We start from the raw sequence: 21,513 nt of genomic DNA on the forward strand, positions 1-21,513 counted from the left end.
TTTCCATGCAACATAGCTTGCACAAATCCAAATAGACCAAAATAACTAAATTAATGTTTTATTGATATGGAATTTTAGTCTAAATTAGAAAATTAAATTAAACATATGTAATTTCAGTCAATTTTATTATATTTTTCTTTTCAGCTAAATCGGTTTCTTAAGGAAGATAAAAAGATTATTTTAGTTAGGTTTAATTTCTTTCCCAATAAACCAAATTATTTCAATTTAATTCAGTTCAACTATTCAATTTGGTTGAACCCAATGCTAGCCTCAAATTGCTGTCAGATATATAATTCTCATCTTCCTATTTTTACAATATAAGTACACTTCAAAAGTGGTCGATCCACTTTACAAAAAGGGTCAATTGACCCTTTTTTTTTTTTTTTTTTTAAATTCCCCTTATATATACATTTTTCGAAATTGAACTTTTAAAAATTAAGATTGAGGCCTTTTTATTATATTTTTTAAAAAATAAGATTGGGCCCTTTTTATTATATTTTATTAGACCCGTGACTGCAATTCAATCATATGAGAACACAACACAAGTCTTGAAAATAAGTTAAAAGCTCAGGTGGAGAATTGAGTGCTTTCACACATTTTGCATAAAGCTCAGTCATTACAGAAATTTGTTAGAGCAAATAGTAGATATATATATACATACAGAATCTTAGAAGATAAAGCCTTTTGCTAAATTGAAATATAAACAGACTGTTGATGTTGTTTCTCCACCAAAAAAAAAAAAAAAAATGAAAAAAAACATATACAGAGTATATGTGGCAAGGAGAACAATTTTGATTTGGTAGTAAGTTACTGAAATATGTACAAAAAACTATATGGCATTAGTAATCAAATCACAAAGAAAAACATTTGTTAATTTTCCTGATGATTGGTCCTCTAGAGCAAGAACTCGATCACTGTATTAGCACTCTATGAATCCATGTAGGCTTTCACAACATCAAGAATTGGAGCTCTACATATTGGACATTTTCCACTACTCCATTGCAGCTCATGTGCACATTTTAAACAGGTGCACATATGCCCACATCTGCAAAAATTGAAACAATTTTAAAAATTTCGGTAAAAATAGATTAATGAAGACTTGCTTGCACCTGGTGTATGGGTGGTCTCTTATATCAGGCCAATCCATAAAGGGTTTCTTTGAGAATAATTACCTATACAAAAACGAGTCAACCTGCACTTCGTAGCAAACGCAGCAATTGCGCCTCTTTTTTGTGATATCAATTGAATTCACAGTAGCTTCTGAATCTGTAAGTTAATGTATTATTAAAAATAAATCTCTATGGTCAATCATGTTGACAATTGTTATAAAGAAAACTTAGTTTTCTTAGTTTACCTGGATGTACTTCTTGCTTTAAGGACTTCATCAATGTCACTTGCATTTCCATGCAAGTTTGCATAGTTTTTTTGAGCTCTGACATTTCGCGATGGAGTTGTTCCATATGCCCTCTTAAATTGAATATTAGATCCATTTCCTGATAGTGCAATAATGTTGATTAGAGATCATGATGTATATATTTTTTTGACATGTTTTAGTCGTAAATGTTTCAGAATAAAATATCCAAATTGTTTTTCCTAACATTATCAACCTCAATGCCAAACAAACTCTAAATAGAAAATGAAGATCATAATGAAGAAAGAAAAACTTACAATTGATGGATCAGCTGCAGAAGAAAAGTGTTGCGTCTCCTGATTGGAACCTTGAAATGGCAGACCTTGCTCTGGGGGTGTAATTGAAACCAGTTCAGAATTATCAGCAACTTCATGATGATGACTATAATCCCATGATGTATATGGAGATGGAGAAACTGAGGGTAAACTTTCTTCTTCTGCTTCTTCTTCCTCTTCCTCTTCCTCTTCCTCTTCTTCAACAACTTCTCCTCCTCTTTGTACTTCATTTGCATCTTGATCTTCTTGTTCTTCTGTTGAGTGTGAATGCCTTTGGTAGTATGACAATACTAACTGCCCCATTCTCTGTTGACCTTCTGCATCAAGTTCTTCATCTTCTCGGTTGACTTGTCTTTGCACATGAGATGTCATTAATCGATCCATTCTCTCTCGGAATTCACTCGAAAGACAATTTGATACTGCTTTTCTGCGTAAGTATTTTGTAAAATTAGTATCCACATTTTGTTCAACTATTAATAAACCACAGAGTAATGTTATACCTTTCAAGTAGTTTCTTTATTTCATTGTTATCTGAGCTAGTAGTTAGCATTTCTTGATACCATGCTTGCCTTTTATCTTCCCAATAACTTCGCGGGCGAGCTATATCAGTAAACCAGTCATAATTAGTTCGGTCAGTCTCCTCTTCCTCATCCTCCATCACATTATCATTCCAATTATCCGATTCTAAAACCTCTCCTGCATCAAAATGGTCACTCTCCGAGTTTGTTCCTTGCCAAGTGACATCTGAACTAGCACTAGCTTCTTCATGAGCATCTTCTTCATAGACTTCACTTGACTGTGACAATGATTTATCCACAGCAGGTGTGCTTATTACAGTCTGCTCCTCAGTACATGGTTCATTCTTATTATCATCTGAAATCACATGGTTCAGGCTTGTCGAAGAAGAAGAAGAAGGATTCTCATTATTTACAATGCTATTAGCGTTCTCTTTAGAACTTGTGGGATTAACTATTGGATCAGTTATACTACTTGTCGCTTGGTCAGCAGCTGCAGGAAATCTCTCCCTGGATTTAATTTAATTCAAACTAGTGACTTAGCTAAGTTCATATATCAATCAATAATGTACCAAATCAAAGAAATTAGAAGCTGAGAATGTACTAAATTAGAATAATACCTCAAATGCATTTTGGTTGACCCGTGTTGTGATCTATTAGGATCACCACATGTTATGGTTCGAATGGGTTGTGATCGTTGTTGATTTTGAATCGCCAGGCAACGTTGCAAGCATCTTAGTCGAAGCATAGACTAGACATAAGGCATTACAAGTTAAAAGTACTTACATTTAAAGACTAAATTTCGTAGTCGTGATGAAATGTAATGTAATCGAATGCATTTTATTTTTTTGAGGAAAGAACTTTGTTTTACCTGAATACGACCACGTTGAGGGAATCTTGAGACAGATTGGCGCTCTGCAAGCGAGTAGAGCTCTCTTTGCCTTTCTTGCTCCATTTGTAAAAGCAAATCATTGAAGGCTTGTCTTCCTCTAATCTTTGGTGAATTTATAACATGTGGAAGAGCTTTTAGCTCTGCATGATCAGAGCCATAGGACAATCTACGCGAAGGAGGAGCATCACCCGCACTGGTATTTCCTTGCTCATGTTCATTATTATCAGATGTTAGTCTTTTAATAATGTCAGCAATTCTAACCCTCTCTTTCTCTCTGACATCTGAGCTCTTAATAGGCACAGAAGAAGTTGAACTCTGTGCTGCTGAGTCCCAATCCACTGTCTCCTCATTTGCGTTAGAGTCAATTACATCAGTCTGTCTTGGAAGTTCATTTGCAGCAGAATCAACTACGTCGGATTGTCGCGGTGGCTCTTCAACTGGGGATGATACAATTTCATTGTAACTAGATGTAGAACTTGTCCTGCTAGAGCTAATTGTCGAATTCTGACAATTTTTTGTAGTACTGGATTGATCTATTTTTGGCTCTGGCCTGTGTAGCCTTGCTTCCCACATCTGTACCAGCGAAGAGGCGCCAAGATTTGAACTTCCACATAAATTTTCAGATTGTGCTGCAGAATTAGGATTTTCCTTTGCAGAAATTCTCTCGGATTGTGCTGCAGAATTGTTAGTTGAATTAGGAATTTCCTTTGCAGAAATTCTTTCGGATTGTGCTGCAGAACTTTGAGCTGAATTAGGATTTTCCTTTGCATAAATTCTTTCGGATTGTGCTGCAGAATTTTGAGTTGAATTAGGATTTCCCTTTGCAGAAATTCTTCCAGATTGGGCTGCAGAATTTTGACTTGAATTAGAATTTTCCTTTGCAGAATTTCTTTCGGATTGTGCTGCAGAGTGTTGAGTTGAATTAGGATTTTCCCTTGCAGAATTTCTTGCGGATTGTGCTGCAGAATGTTGAGTTGCATTAGGATTTTCCTTTGCAGAAATTCCGTCGGATTGTGCCGCAGAATTTTGAGTTGAATTAGAACTTTCCTTTGCAGAGATTCTTTGGGATTGTGCTGCAGAATTTTGAGTTGAATTAGAATTTTCCTTTGCAGAAATTAAAATCTCTGCCTCTTCATTCTGCCTCTCAATTGTTGAAACCATTTCTTGAGCTTGTTTAGCAGCCCATCGATCAAGAATCTTCGCCTGCTTGCAACTCATAGTAGAAGAATCATCAATATTATTACTTTGATGATTGGTTAAACATCTTAGATGCGGACGATTATGATTATTGATATTATTATTACTGCTGTTGTTGTTCATATGATTTTCAGAATTCTCGTTAGCAGAAGAAACAGAGGAAACGGAGATGCAACTATGGAGATGGTCTCGAACCAATTCTTTAAGATTTTTTTGAAACGCAGCTTGAGCTTTGGCGTTGCTTTCTTTACTGTATCGATCACGCCTGTTATGGTCTTTCAAAACACAACCAAATGGTGAAGATGAAGCAATCTCAACTTGAGAAGATGCCATTTTCGTTGAAACAGGGGAACCTGAACAAGATTACTATTCAAAAATCAAGCTCTCCCCTTTGTGCAAGCCATTGAAAGTAGGAAAGACCCCATTTTCAAGTAAGAAAACAGAAAGAAAATTGGTGGGGAGGATTGTTAAAACAATTAACCACAAGAACTGTTCCACCTAATTAATTTCCTCCTTTGTAGAATCGAATTGAAAGCCGAAAACAGAGCAACGAAAACAGAGGAAGACAGAAAACTATTTCTTGCTTTAGGTAAAACCCACTTCTAATCTCCTATTTTTAGAACACTAAACATAACAAATCGACAGAGAACCAGAGGCCAAAATAATAAAAAACCAGAGCCTCTAATTGCCTTTAAATGGAATTATGATAACAAAGAAAAGGAGGGAGATGGTTGTTGGACAAACGGTTTTTTTTGTATGACTTCAAAGAAACGAACCAGGACAAATGTAAAGAAGCTTTATAACATTAAAGAATGGAGGGATTTTCCTGTTTGGCAGGAGAAAAGGGAGAGAGAGACGTTAGAGTTTTTAGCCGTTAAAGAACAGTGGGTTCCATAAGTTTGGCAGAGAAGAGCGTAACTACATGATTGGTAATATTATAGATAGGGGAAATCTGTTATAGATGCAGTGCGCACGTGCCACGTTTTTACAAGTCTTTAATTTTGCCTTTGATCTTTATTTTTTGGTATTCCACTTTCCCATGTTCAGTCTACGGGACTCTTTGCGCGACAACTTTTAAAATAAGGTTTTGATCAAGTTAAATTCAATCTCTATTAATTATTATCATTCGATGACATAATATTTACGATAATTTTTAGAGATAAAAGATAATTTTTTATTAAATATTAAACACTCTAAAGTTTGGTATTTCATAGGAATTAATTAAATTTTTGACAATTATATCTTTATTTTTTTTCCCCGAATTCAACTCATGAAATAATTAATACAAGTTTTTATAATTTTAAGTTAAAACAACTATTTTGTCAAACATTTCTAATTTAAATCTCTGAAAAAAACTAATAACTAACACCTTACAACAGCTAGTTATTAGTCATTGCGTCTGTTCGGTAACTATTAACAGCTACTATAATAGCTAGCAACTATAACTACTAATGATCTGTTCAGTAAAATTAATTGTTTTGATAGTTATTAGCCGTTTTAGTAGTTTTTCATATTGGTCCAAACACGAAAAGTTATTTTTTATAGTGTTCGGTAACATAGCATTTGAACTAGTTTTTAGGTTAAGGTAGCGTTTTATAAAAAGCTAACTCACGTAATATTTAACTTTTAACGTTTATAAAAAGTTAATAAAACAACTAACAGCTAAAATGCTATTAAAACAACTAATAACTACCAAAACAACTAATTTTATTAAACAAACCTAAAATAGCTAGTATTGCCAACAACTTGTAAAGTAGCTTTTAACATTTTGACTAGATTAAAACAATATTTTTATTAGTCACAGTGTTCGTTAAGGCAATCTATATAGTAGTTTTTAGAGGTGAATGAAGTGTTTAATGAAACGTTATCTGACTTGACATTTAGCGTTTCACAATAATTTTCTGACACTTATACCCATTACTTTCCTTACAAATTAATAAGTCCTACCTATAATGTAAAATCGTTCACTTTTGCTTTTTTTATCATTTTAAATTTAATAACTAATCAAACAATTATTTTTATCGAAAACTTTCGCTTTAAACTGCTATATAAATAGACAAGCAAACAATTAATATCTAACAACTAACAACTGGTAAAACAGCTAACAGCTCTTAAGCTTTATTCGGCAACAACTTTTGAGCTAGCTTTTAGCATTTTGACTAAGTCAAAACTCAATCTATTAATTGTAGAGTTCGTTAACATAGCTTTTACAATAGTTTTTAGAGGTTGAAGAAGCCTTTTATGAAATGTTAAATATTCTAACATATAGCTTCTAATGTTTAGCGTTTAAATTTTTGATTAAATTTTTTTTCAGTACCCATTGTTTTTTCTCCGAATTCAGCTAATTAAATAATTAATGTCTTTTCTTGTCATTTTAAGTTAAACAACTTTTTTTACTGTATACTTCTAATTTAAACCGCTATATAAATAACTATCAGTTAAAAGCTAATAGCTAGTAGTTAATGGCTACTACAATAATTAATAATTACTAAAAAACTAATATTGTCGAACAGACCCTTAAACCACCTAGTATTGTTGAACAGACCCTATGGCCAGTTAATTGACCAAATCAATAAAAATAATATTTTTTTAAATTATTCCTACTTTCTCACCTTTATTCCAATAAAAAATTATTTTTCATTGATTTAGTCCATGATTGGGCCCATAAACTCAGTCTGGACAAATCAATCTCTTATTTATTTTGAAATTGGATGAAATGATAGGACTATATTGAAATTAGAAATCTTCATTTAATTATTGTCTTACCTTATTGAGATTGATTTTAGGATATCATTTGCGTTTATTTTACACCCAAATTTGCTAATCTCTTCCCTAAGATGGTGTACCTTCCAATCTGAAGTTTTGATTTTTTTTTTTTTTAAATATGGTTGAATGATAAAAAGGAGTATCTATAAAGATGTGTTTTTTACACCCCTATATCTTGGTAAAGCATTTATAGAAGGTGCAATTCAAACCAGTAGCAAATCGGTCAAAAATTAAAGGTTAACATACAAGTAAAAATGAAATTTTACCATTCTTTTGAAAAAAAATTTTCCCAGGCTGGGTTTCCCCTATAAACTCAATACAAATGGAAACTTTTAAGGTGTAACGAGTATGTCTATACTATTTGACCCACATAAAATTCCCTGTTATGCATGTGTTAGGTATATGTTGATTTGGTGTGATAATACCCTTTAAGCCAAGCCACTTTATATGCTATTCATGTAAACCTTTAGGATATATGTAACATAACAACCTATGTAATTGTCATGAAAATTGCTTTTTTCCATGCATCCATCATGCAAATCACTTGTATGTAGACACTCTTTGGACCAAGAGTCTAGAGAACCTTTATGTATTCAAACCCAGAATCTTCAGTTGAGTACCCTACAAACAATCAAGCCTAGTAACCTAGACATGCACTTACCTACAAAACCCTATATCTTTCTATGCCTTTTCCCTTACATTGTGAGTTTGACACTTGTGTCTTTACCCCCTTTTGATGGAAACCATGTCTAAAACAGCTCGGAATGACCAATTGGATGCTATCAAGGAGCAGTTTGTCACTGACTAAAAATTAAAAAAACAAGAGGATACTTTCAAGTCTAGCATTGTTGAAAAAAGGAATACCATTTTTGAAGAGTTAGTTAATGTTATAGCCCAAGTCCTAAAACTCGACACTAGTAAGGCATCTTTTATTAACATAACTGGGACTGCCTCTGGTCAATCACCCCTAGGTCAAGCCAGCCCATCTTAGCCCAATCTATCCTAACCTGCTCCACCATTCTCTGGTCCACCCCCTCCTATTGCCCATGTAAGCCCTCCAACATCACACGTTCTAGACTCGAGCAATGAGATTAAGAAGATGATGTAGAAAAGAGAGGCTATGGAGAAGACTTTGCATGCCCTCAAAACTCATAAGGATTTTGTGTTAGATTATTTAATAATCTGTATGTGGCCCATGTGATTAAAGGGCTGATTCTAATTAAGGTGGCCCAAGATGATGGTTATTGGGCTTAATGGATAAGAGCCAGTTAGGGTTTTAATACCCTTCCTTTGTCTTGTAAAAGTAAAAGGAATCGACAACTTAAGGTAAACACAGAAAAGAAAACAAAATAGAGAGTGTGACGACTGCCTCGAACACATACGGTGATAGCTTGTTTGAGAGAGCTCATAAAAGTAACTCCCGTAGTTGTTGATTATTCTCTGACCATTGAGAGAAAACTTATAGACAAAAGGCCAGAGGAAGAAACGTAGATCTGCTGTTACGGAGAGAATCGAATTGCCGTAATGAGATAACCCATAACATAGATCTACTGTTATGGATCAAGGTACGCTTCCGATTATTGTATATTCCTATCAAATAAATTCTATGAACAATAGATCTGGGCTATATTAAAGATTATTTAACATTTTGTTCCCATGAGGCAAGGCTCTCTTCCAAATTCAAGATGTCATACTAGGAAAATTTTGATTGAACAACCTTTCCTAAGATGAACCTTAAGGTGTATGTTGGTGCCCTTAACCCTTATGTAGTAAGAAATGAGCTCCTTGCTTAGTTATTCCAATAACCCCTTATTGGTGTTGCCCTCAAATGGTTTGTAAGCCTTGCAAATCCTATAAGAGAATTGGGAGGAGGTCTACAATGCCTTCAACAATCAGTATCATTATAATATTGAAGTGGATATGTCTAGAAGATACTTTGAGACCACAAAACAAGACCCTAAAGAGCCCTTCTTCATGTTCATTACAAGGTGGTGGGCCAAAGCTGCTCAATAGGTAAATAGATAAAATGAGCAAGTGCATAAACATATGGTCATCAAGAACCTCCTCTTGGTTTATTAAAGCCATTTACAGACTCAATACCTCCCAAGTGTAACACCCACCATCAGGTCCCAAGAGACCAAATAACGGATGCCACATTCGGTGCTGGAGGCACCTTCCTAACTAACATATAAATCATATTATCAGGTTATGAATTAGAAATGATTTAGTATTCACAAGTTTAGCAAGTAATAATTTAATATTTTTTTTTTTGAAAATGATTTGGGAAAATCCTATAGAAAAACTGCGAGAGTTTCCCCTAAAAATTGAACTTGCAAAACATATGAATACAAAACACTCCCAAATTCAAACTCCAAACTCCAACAACTCCAAATCATCAACAGAACACAGCTAACAGTTCTATAACTTCATAACTATAGAATCTCTCATTAGTATCATAATAATCATTAACTAAATGCATTCATTTATATATATCAAATCCTAATATTCCAACCATGACAACTAACTTAGAAAATAATTTATATCCAATCATTAAATAAGTCTCATGCTTAACTCCAAATATATACACCAAAATAATTTATAACATCATGCTTAAGTTATATAACTCGAATAACATAATCTCCAAATAGATAATAATTATACATGCCATAATTCTTAATTACATAAAACTAAATTTACTACAACCAATATAGTCTCTTCTGCTCTGATGCTACTCTTCTAGTTTTCGAGCAGCAACCACGGTCTTCAACCTGCGTGCGATAAAATCAACGCGCTGAGTATGAAACTCGATGGTGCTCATAAATCACAAACATACCAATATTGTGATGACAACATACTCAAATTACAAATTTTTATAAAAAGATTTACAATCATAAAATCATTAAATTTTTAACATAAATTAACATTTATAGCATAAGAAATATCAAATAAACTTACAATAGATAACATAAATAATTTAGTTCTTTTACACCATAAGTCCTTTACTTAAACATTTATTCACCAATAAACATGCTATTATTTTAAAATTATGCACCAAAGCATCATGCTTTGGAAATTCATTTGATAACATAAATAATTTATTCTAAACTAAGATTTACTAAAATAATGCAATCTTATTAATTTAATTTTCTTAAAAATATTTTCCAAGGGGCTCGCATACACTTAGGAGAAAAAGAAGCAGATAAGATTTCATAGCTTATTCATAAGGGCTGCAAGAGCCTATCATAACATATAGAGCGCGTCCGCCCTAACATAAGACACCCACGTACCTAACATATGATCATAGCTTCTTATCATAATGGCATCAAATGCCGAGCATGCTCATCTTACAATCAAATCATGCAACAAATTCACACCAAGTATATTAAAGCCTAAAATCGTTGTTTTATTTCTTATTTCATAACGTTTCTCGTAAAATTCACTTTCTTTAATATTCTTAAAATCATAATGGAAACTTAATTTAAACATAAGTAATTCATAAAAATTTCATACTTAGGCACAAATTCTTATCATAGGAAAAATTTCTCTTAAACTCATTTTCGTTTTTTTTTTTTTTTTTTTTTTTTTTTTTTTTTTTTTTTACTTTTCTTAAAGTCATAATAAGATTCATCATGAATAAAACTTTATCAATTAAATCATATTTTCCTTATGAAATTCAAGGCACATATGCTTAAAACACCTATTTCTCATAAACCTAAAACATATGAAAATTATCAAATGTAACATACCTATGACATATATATATATATATAGCATGACATAGAAGGTCCATACATCACTTAATAAGGCAATTAAGTAAGCCTTACCACCCTAGGGTGGTTCGGCCTCTTCATGCAAATGAAGGGGAGGAAGGTTCCTCCTTCAATCAAGCATGCTAACATAATTCTTAAGCACCCAAGTATCCATTTAAACCCTCATCATGCATCAATTAAATTAATTCCACATTTTTCCCAAAATGTCCAATAATTTACTCATAGGAAAAATTAATAAACTTAACATATATACAATTTAACTTTAGTATCCATTAAATATATTCATAACAACACATTTAGAGCTTAAATCAAATGTTAATTGAAGAGAAAAACTCACACCCTTACCTCACATATGTTTCGACCAACATGAGAGAATAAGGGGAGGAGTTTCTCTCAACCAATTAATTATTCTAACAATGTTCAAATACACCAAGAGCACAATTATACAACCAAAGTTCAACAGTTTAATCAATTCATACAAAATTCCTAAATTATCAGATAATAACATAAAATCACAAAATCAAAAATTGAAACAAGATAAGTGTATTTATGAACAGTAACCTTAAAACAAGCTTAAATTAAAACTCTTTAAGCTTTGGCTTTGCCCTTCTCTTTGGTAGAAGGTTCTCCACCATTTACATATAAGAAAATCAAAATCAAAACAAAGAAAACACATAAAAGAAGAAATTGAAGCATGAGTAAGCATGTATATGCTAAAAGAAGAATCTAAACCCAAAAATAATGAAGTTATCATCAATTTACTTACTTGGCTCAAGTAGGAAATCTCCAAATTTCTTGAAAATAACAACCACAAATCACTTCTCAAGCTTAATTCTATAAGATTAATTACTTAAATCAAGTTTAATGGAGTGAATTTGGTTGATTTAGCAAGTAGGAATTGAAGAAAAACAAAGAGAAGAAGAAGAGGAAGTTAACGCCTAAGTGGGGAAGAAGAAGAAGAAGAAGAAAGTGTTGCTAAATTATTTGGGTGTTGACTTATATAAAACAACTAAAGTCTTTTACCATAATTGGGTGGCTAAGATCAAGTCAATGGTAATCTAATCTAATGGCTAAAAATATTCTCCAATTAAATTCCTTCAAAATGTTATTTATCCCACAAAATTCTTAAATTTACTCGATAAAAATAATTCCTCAAATTTCCTTATTTAATATAACACCTAATTCACTATTCACTAATTATCTATTCTCCAAATAAATTCCCTACTTACTTTCTACCCATAAAAATCATACATGCATACTCCAAAAATATTAAATAAAATATAAAATATAAAATATAAATAGTAAATTTTTCGGACCAAAATAATACCGATTCCCGGATCGGTAGTACTATTCACAGACCGGTAGTACTATTCATAGACCGATAAACTACTATATCAGACACGAGAAAAATAGGGCGTTACACCAAGCTTCCAAGTCCTTATCTCCACTACCACCAAAATTGAAGATTTTGTTTTAGCTGGCTAAATAAAGACCAATTATGAATAGGTTTCAAAAAAGGATGAACTTTGTACCTTATTCCACCATTCAAAAGAGTGGAGAGGTATCCCATATAACTGCCCAAGTACCTTTAAGCTAGAAAGGGAAAGATCCAACCGAATGAGGGAATTCACTGACTTAGGGTTACCGATTGCGATGATAGGTAAGAAAACTCTCGAGACAAACTAGATCAAGCCTTTAGAGCTAAGGACCCTGCCTCAAGGAAAAGGGTACAGTGCATCGAAGTACTGTGAATATCACTAAGCCAAGGGGAATAAGGCTGAGGCATGATGGATGTTAAAGAATAAGATTCAAGATTTGGTAGACCAAAAAGCCATTTTGCCTCTGAGTCAGATCCCCAATATCACCAAGAATCCATTGTGTAATCACCATATCAATATCATCACTGTGTTTGAAGCTGAGATAGACTATAGTGCTCTTATCATGGACCGGTCACCGCATGATTTGGACCCATCGTCCTTTGTGTTTTAGACCTGAATGATCTCATGGAGGAATTGAATGCTATAATTAGGAGTGGTAGGCAAGTTTAACCCATACAACTTATCCACCCTATAGCAAACCCATCTGAAAGGTTGGAATCCACTCTTGAGATTGAAGAAGACCAGATTCTTAAACAGTTAAACAAAGTCAAAATTTGCATTTGGAGCCTCATGTAGTCATCCTAAACTTATACTCTTGTGGCATCCCTCACTTGTACTACTAAGTCTAAAGTGATCTCCTTCGTTGAGGATTAACCTAAAAAGGGCATCTTACAATAATGCCTTTTATATCACTATGGTTGTTAAAAGGAAGAATATTGTAATGGTACTAATCGACAACAGATTAACCTTGAATGTATACCCACTCAAAGTAGAAAGTTGTCTCGAGATTGAAGCCTCTAGCCTCATGCCCTACAATCAAATTATGAGAGACTATGACAATATTAAGAGGGAAGTTCGAGGAGTGATCACTATGGAGATTATGATTAGGCATGCCATATTTGAGATCCCCTTTCAGTGTCATTGACTTACCCTCATCCTTCAATCTCCTCTTTAGAAGGCCTTGGATGCATGGTGTTAAAGTTATCCCTTTCTCCATTCAGCAAAAGCTTAAATTCCCGTACAAAAATGCTATAGTCACCATAAGAGGAGACTTAATTGGGAAATCAGATGTCCCTACCATTAGTCCTATTCCGGCAATCTAACTAGAGCTTGCAGTTATGCAATTGTTTGGATTTCAATTTGATACCATCCAACTCATTAAGGTGGAAGTAAGTAAGGAGATGGTCCCTTCCAAATTTGACCCCTTGTGAGGCCCCATCTCGAGCCCCAGGCTAAGTGGGATCAAAATGCTCATTTAGGTTTGTAGAGTCGCCACTTAAATTTAATTATTAGGTATATTAAGAAAAACCTTATTTGGCTTTAATTTAAAAAAAGTGCACTAATCAACGAAACTAAGGAGGATTCTGAGACTAGGTTTCTAATTTAAATGACCAATTATTTTGCCAAAGTTACTTTTCAATCTCAAATAAAAAGATTTAAGATGAAGAAACAACATTTATAATAAAACAATAGAAAGATGCAATAGAATAAAACTATAAAGAACACAAAATAAACAAAGTGAGAAAATTAAATAAAATAGTGGAATATTACATCTAGCTTCTTGATGGGGATTCTAAGGCAATCACACATCTCACTATCCAAAAATAAAAGAAAATGAAGGGGAAGGATTTTTTCGGTGGATTTAGTCCATAGCTCGATTTTAGAGAGTCGAGTCTGCTTGTTTATCCCTTGGAATGGCAATCGGAATGTAAGATTTCACTCGAGCACCATTCCAATTAAGAAAATTGAAGTGCTCAATTGGACTGGAACTACATAGGAAAAGCTTGTTCAATCTTTTTTTTTTTTTTTTAAAAGCGCCATCTTAGGTTTATTTATTAAGTGAAAACTTAAGGAAAAGCTTAATTTAACTCCACGAAAAAAATTGTTCAATGGAAAAGTGCATTAGAACTTGAAACTGAAGAGGATTTAAGGATTAGGTTTTTTTATATAAAAGCAATAATTTGTTTTGCTTAAGATTAAAACAAGATTATTCAATGAAAATAATTTTAATAAACAGTTAATATTATGCGTGAACATATAAATATGCAACAACAATATTATAAGCAAAAAAATCTATACTATTCATTCACAAAAGTAAAGCAATTAAATAAAATTAAGTAAGTAAATTAAGGAGTATTATCTCTAGCCTCTTAATGAGACTTCTAAGATAATAACACATCTCCTAATAAAAATAAAAATAAAATCCATTAATGAAAATAATCAATCCAAATAAAATAAATCAAAATAGGGAATATCAACTCTAGCTCATTGATGGAGATTCTAGGTTGATCACACGTTTTCCAACAACAATAGTAATAATAATTATCAAAAATAATAAAAAATGATGGAAGTGGAGAATGTGGGTTTTGGGGATTTGGTTCATAATTTAGGATAAATCCCAAAATTGGCTTACATATTCCTTGGATCCATAATCAAATCAGGAATCAGAACTGAGGTTATATGGGTTGATTTTAATTCACACATGTAATGTTTGTGTTGATTTTAGCACACAGATAAGATTTGTATAATATTTAATCCACATTGGTAAGATTTGTGTAGAAAGAGTGGAAGAAGAGAGATTTAAGGTATATGGAAACAGACCTCATCCTTGGAAACTTTGGAAGCTTTTAGGGTTGTTCCTACAACGAATTTGGACCTTAATTTCATCTTGCTTTTGGAGGACAGGCCAAATTAATTCAAACAGAACTAATTTGGGAAGAATGAAATTAAATTGATTAGACAAGAAATCAAAAGGAATTAATTTAATTATTATTTTAGGACAATTGGGCCTAATTAATTTAAGGAAAATTAATTAGATAAATGATAGGTTTAGCAATTGCAAAAGGGTTGCAATAGGAGGGAGAAAAGAGATTTTTCAATATCAACATAGTTGAAGAAATCAAAGTGTGGAAAAATAAGGCCTAAAGGGCCTGTTTAAAATGCAAGAGGGGCAAATAAGCTAAAATCGCAGTTAGAACATGGACCAAATGGGAGCGCGTGATATGGCAGGTGTACGGTGGCCGTAGGGCCATTTGTAGTTAAAGTTGTCCACCTATGACGGTTACAAAGGCTAGTTGTGGCTAGGGTACTGTAGACCTAATTTTGACTTTTCAACTCTTTTGACCTGATTTTCGAGTTTCCTTTCTCACTCATTTCGAAGCGGATTTTAAAATGCAACTGTTGGAAAGGTTAAGGAGTCTAATTTCCAATTCCAATTGAGTCATTCAAAAATATTATCTGTAACTTTAGTTATGGTCAAAAGAGTGGATGAAGGTCACCTTCTGACTTTTAGGGTTTTACTCAATTCTTGATAGGTTCGAACCGCACCTTTTCTAATTGCTTTCTAATAGTATAAGGGTATAAAAAATGTATTCAGATAGGACCAATCATTTCTTTCTCATTGTAAAATGAGGGTTATTTATTTTAATTTGGAAAAGGTTCATTGATGACCTTTGATTTATCTTATTGTAGGCTTTGTGTGTCGTTTTCATGAAATCGATTGATTTTTGCTTTAGATTGTCCAAAATAGATTTTTTACTTTGTTTTGGATCTTTAGCTTTTTGAAAGGTTTTTTTATGAAGACGTTTAGAAGAAGAGATTAAAATGTAAAATTAAAGGCTATAGAAGACTTACCTTAGCCTTCTGGTGAGACCTACATAGTTGATCGTGAGGTTGACTGTAGGATGGACCGACTCGACTCCTTCTTCTTAGGTGGATAGGCAAAGTGATGAACTTTCCATTTTGGAGCTTCAGCATGATTTATATTTCAAGGAGAAATCTAAGTCAAGAGAGGTTTGGATGACTAAGGAAAGTATAAACTCAAAGGAGGATTTTTGTGAAGGCTTGGTGAGCCAAGGAGGCTCCAAGATAAAGGTAGGAAAACCTTAAAGCTAAGTTAAAAAAAGAGATTAGGGGGGAATATGAGTCAAAGAAATATTGCCCTACCCACTTAGAACACTTACGAAGAGTGGAGGAGATGAGAAAATAGCTAGAAAGTCAAAGGAACATTCCTCTTAAGGCTTTTAGAATCTAATTTGGAAGGAGCAAGAGATTTAGAGAGATTTCTATGTGTTTTGGAGTGAAAAGTAGGCATGTATTTATGGGGAAAACGGAGCTAAGGGGTTTGGTGTGAATTCGATAAAGGATTGCACGTTTGACCACTACTAATAAGAAAACTAACCATGGATTGGTGGTCAATCGCTAGGGCTGGGTGATCAACTGCCAATGTATGGGTGGTCAATTGCCATGCCTAGTTGGTCAATCGCTATGCATAGGCAGTTAACCTCTAGTATATGGGTGGTTAGAGTTTTTTTAACATGGTTCAGCTAGATTAATTAGAGTGGTTAATTGTGACATCCCAGGTTTGGGGCACTACACCTTAGGCGAATCCCACATCGGCTATGCACAGGGTGTTCAGATTGTACATAAGAGGGGTGGTATTTGAACTGGTTAGCACGCTTTTGGGTGGCACCCCAGGTTTGGGACACTCAAGGGACAAAGCCGTGAGGGGTACTCGTACGGAAGGCCCCAAAGCGGACAATACTAACCAGGGCAGGACCATGACAATTGGTATCAGAGCCAGAGCCTTGTCCCTCTGGCTGGTGGTGGGGCAAACCTCAGCGAGGACGCTGAGTCCCTAAGGGGGGTGTATGTGATATCCCAGGTTTGGGGCACTACACCTTAGGCGAATCCCACATCGGCTACGCACAGGGTGTTCAGACTGTACATAAGAGGGGTGGTATCTGAACTGGTTAGCGCGCTTTTGGGTGGCACCCCAGGTTTGGGACACTCAAGGGACAAAGCCGTGAGGGGTACTCGTACGGAAGGCCCCAAAGCGGACAATACTAACCAGGGCAGGACCATGACATTAATAGCCCAAATTATTCTGATTTTGGCACATGATACACCAGTGGAAAGCTCTAGATGTGTAAATTCTAATCTTACTTCGATCACTAAAAATATCCATATGTTTCTCGATTTATGATCATATAGTGGAGAAAAGTCATTTCTGAGTTCTTTTGATCTATAATGGTCTACAATGATTTTGTGTTTGGTTTTGTGGATTGCTTCACCTTGGATTTCAATGTCCAATATACCGTTGGACTGTTTCTGTCTAATTTCTAATGGTACCAAGATTGTATAAATATTACATCTGTGGAAAGAGTTATGACAAAAAAAGTGAACAAAGGTCATCTTTGACTTCTAGGTCATCTTTCGATTCTTGATTGATTCGCTACCAGTTTAAACTGCACCTTTTGCAACTGATTTTCCATGATATGAGGGTGTAAAAAACAAATGTTCGAACCCTTAAAACAATAGGTCCATTGCTGATATAATGGTGAGCATGAATTACATCCTGGGCCTAGGCTTAGGAAAGAAGTAATAAGGGGTGAGCAAGTCCAAAGGATATCCCTCCTTGCTTGAGAAAGATGGAGTGCAGACTGGCTTCACTGCCTCTTTCAACCTGCTGATATCCTTCCAAAAAATTGGAACTATAATGGAGCTCCACCTACTGTTGAGCTAAACCTTTAAAAAGAGTCTTCCAAATTAGAGTTAGATTCTGAGCCAGAGTCTATAGGGTCTTTTAATGAGTCATCTGTATTTGACCTTGAGGGTTTATCTTTAACCTATGATTTAATGTTTAACCTTGATAATCTCCTTCCTTATCAATAATGAATTCCACCTTTTTGCTTATTTATCTGTGTCTCCACTTTCTTTGCATCTTTATTTGATTCAGATATGAATGAAACATTAAATAAAATAAAAAATAAAAGAGAAAAAGAACATGTCAATATTAGCATAAAAGAGGATCCAAGACGCACCTTCATTCGTTCGAGGTATTGGGACAGAGAAAGATTTATCAATTTGATTATGGAATTGAGAGAATACTTAGCTTAGAAGGTCGAGGGCATAAAGGGAATAAATCCATTGATAATCTCTCAAAAGATCCCTACTTACGATCAGATCAAGCTAGTTAAGCAGAAGTTGACGAGATTGAAACCTAAATGGTGCTTGAAGATCAAGGAAGAAGTCACCAATGTAACACCCCCAACCCAAACTATAGATAAACCATTACCGTAAGAGATATTACATATTTTGCTAAAAGCATTAAGTCTAGAACCAACAAGTAAAATTTTTTAATCATAATATTTCTATCCCACTCATGCATAATTCTAAACATAAAAATCTTACGGGAAATTTATAAAAGTTTCCCTTATATTCTTAATATTTTCAATTCTAATAACTAACTTATAGCAATACTTCATAATAATAATCAACTTTGTTAACTTCTCATAGCTACATCTAACTTAATATCTTATACTAAGTCTATGTCAATCCAAATCTCATCATATAATGTCCCCCAAATGCATGTGATAATCCAACCACATCAAAAGCCTGTAAAATTCACAACTACATATATTATTTACGTAGTCCCTTTTTACAAACTCTATAAGTTTATACCATCAATTTATATACATATACATGCAAAGTAAATAAAAACTACTAAATTTGCTATAAGCGAACAAATCATCTATTCCATTGTAGTGTAACGCTAATGACAAAGCAGATCATAGATCCTTCTCAAAAAATAGCTACTCCTTGATACATGTGCATAAGAAAACTCAAGCATTTACACAATCCTCATCAAATATACATCAATAAATATGCATTTCATCGATAAAGGAAGCATCAATAAGCATGATACTTAAATTTCCACATTTAATTACTAAGTCCATACATATAATATCAAATCACATTTAAGATTAAATAACTACAACTTCTAGTTAGGCTTAAACTCTTTTAAGATTATATCCCAGCATGTATAAGCTATCTCACACACAATTAAACTCATGCTCATCATCACTTCTTAAACAATTTACTTATAAGAGATTTTCTGCATATATACTAATATTCAATACCATTCATTTAATTCAAGCATATTGAACTTCACAATAACATTAGTTATCTTTATCACATGTGTAACCCAAATGACTTATATCAAATAAGGCATTAAGTGCCGAAAACTGGACTCAAAAGCCATAATGGCAATTATAAGCATGTGTTTTTCACTCTCATATCAATAAAAATTAGTCATAAAAGGTTCGGCTCAAACCGATAGCGAATCAGTCAAAAGCAGAGGTTAATTTATAGGCAAAGTTGACCTTTGCTCACTCTTTTAGCCATAACTTTTCCCAAGGAATGAATTTTACCATAAATTTTACTCCATTGAAAATAAGTAGTGGTTTCATGCATGAATAAAAGTTAAAACCTAAGTCTAGTTACTCCTTTTCCTCCTAAGAGGAAAGTGTCTCGTCGAGTCCTATGAGTCGATCACAGTCACTCCAGTCATAGAAACACTAGTCTCTGCAGCTGTAGTAATAGTGGGTCCTCTAACAATCTGAACAGTAGCCTCCTTAATAGGGACCTTCTCTAGCTTATTAAATAGTGCAACCCTCTTGGTCTTCTAGTGAAACTATATGGTATCAATAAGCGAATGAAGGTACTCGTCTAGTACCTCAGGCACCCTACCAGGACAAATAAAGTGAAGTGACCTGAACCATCCCCCTAGAATAGCCTTTTCTTGGATAGCTCGATTGAGGCAAATAACCAACTATCACGTAGGACCCCTTAAGCACAACTAGGGGTGTAAATGAGCCGAGCCAGCTTGTGAGATGTTCGAGCTCGGCTTGAAAAAATTTCAAAAAGGTTCGCTCAAATCGAGTTCGAGCTTGAACTTAAGCTTGCCTGTTTAGTAATCGAGTCGAGCTCGAGCCTAATGATGTTCAGGTTGAAACCTCATCAAGCCTTATTGAGCTTTTTTACATACATATATATAATATTATTTTAGGTTACTTGACCTTAAAATTTTTCAAGTTGAACTCGAGCTTTCATCGAGCCAAGCTTGAACCTAAATTTTCAAGCTTATTGGGTTTTGAGCCGAGATAAATTCTATCGAGCCAAGCTTTGGGCCTGGCAGGTTCAAGCTTGGATCGGTTGATTTACACTCCTAAGCACAACCCATCTTCCTGAAAATCTGATTACCTAAATACAAGGTCACCTGAGAGAGCCCCATCATATAGACCATCCTGTATAACCAAAGCTAAGTCCAACTTGGAGATTGATACAGTGAGTCAAACCTAAATGTTTGATATTTATGGTGGGACATCTGTTACCAACACTCAAAATTGCCTCACCAACATGGCCTAAATCTGAAATAACAAGGAAGTTATAGTGCAATGCAAGCCTGAGCTACCAACCAATCGAAACTCAGCATCAAGATGAGCTATTTGGAAAGCCCTACTCTATAGCTAATATGGAATGTACCCAAAGGTTAAATACTATTTCAATACTGACTATTAATATTCCTAATCAACAGCTTATAAGGAGTCCCCTAAACTCCAATTAGCTTCATAAACCTCCATAATCTTAGTTAACTTAATTAAGCATCGGTGTATCTGTAAGTACCCCCTCCATGATGCTCCACCCTATTGTCTCATTTTCAATCACCAGGGAAATCCATTGCCCTCATCCATGCTTACAAGTACCGAACCAAAAATCAATAGCCATCAATGAATCATCATGTGTGACTTAAAATAAAACATAATTTTAACTAGGGCAAATAATAATATATAAAATGTTATTTTTTGAGTAAATATTTTATGGGTAAAGATGTTATATATATATATATATATATATATATATATATATATATGAAAATATCTTATTTTTTATAAGAATTCAATTTTCTTACCTTTTAGGTGAGATTGGTACATTTTCATGTAGATGTAAAAGGAGATCCAGCATATACATGTAGAAATTGAATTTTTTAGGAAAGTGGAACTTTTATGGCAATCAAATATCAGAATTTCTTTTTCAAATTATTTTCCATGAAATTCAAGTTACCAAATGCCTTCTACATATTAAAAAAATTGCCTAGAGGTGTTCAATTTGCCATAAATGGTAGTTAAATTTACTTTTAAGTTGAAAGTGATAATTGGTATAATAATACTTGGTTCATTTTACAATTGAAAAACTTCTTAAAATAATTCAAATGTCACGAGATATCTTTTCTTTTTATGGGTAATTAT

At 33.8% G+C, this 21,513-nt stretch overlaps 1 protein-coding gene across 1 annotated transcript; it reads right to left on the reverse strand.

Moving 5' to 3' along the window:
• Positions 1-572: 572 nt before the first annotated feature.
• Positions 573-5,170, reverse strand: LOC105629057 (uncharacterized). Its single transcript, XM_089715734.1, has 7 exons — positions 3,073-5,170; positions 2,822-2,952; positions 2,187-2,711; positions 1,669-2,113; positions 1,355-1,493; positions 1,173-1,266; positions 573-1,045 (listed from the first exon to the last, which is right to left on the reverse strand). The coding sequence occupies exons 1-7, from the start codon at positions 4,621-4,623 to the stop codon at positions 928-930; spliced, it is 3,003 nt and encodes a 1,000-aa protein (XP_089571860.1). The 5' UTR covers positions 4,624-5,170; the 3' UTR covers positions 573-927.
• Between the last annotated feature and the right edge of the window lie 16,343 nt (positions 5,171-21,513).

This window comes from Jatropha curcas, chromosome 10 (assembly GCF_041381405.1).
Source record: "Jatropha curcas cultivar XTBG-Jc1 chromosome 10, XTBG_Jcur_1.0, whole genome shotgun sequence".
Classification (NCBI taxonomy): Eukaryota; Viridiplantae; Streptophyta; class Magnoliopsida; order Malpighiales; family Euphorbiaceae; genus Jatropha; species Jatropha curcas.

Coding starts and splice junctions, on each gene's coding strand:
- LOC105629057 (XM_089715734.1), bottom strand. CDS start 4,623: ATGGCATCTTCTCAAGTTGAGATTGCTTCATCTTCACCATTTGGTTGT. Junction 2,114..2,186: donor ATAAAGAAACTACTTGAAAG/GTATAACATTAC, acceptor ATACTTACGCAG/AAAAGCAGTATCAAATTGTC. Junction 1,267..1,354: donor AAAGCAAGAAGTACATCCAG/GTAAACTAAGAA, acceptor ATTAACTTACAG/ATTCAGAAGCTACTGTGAAT.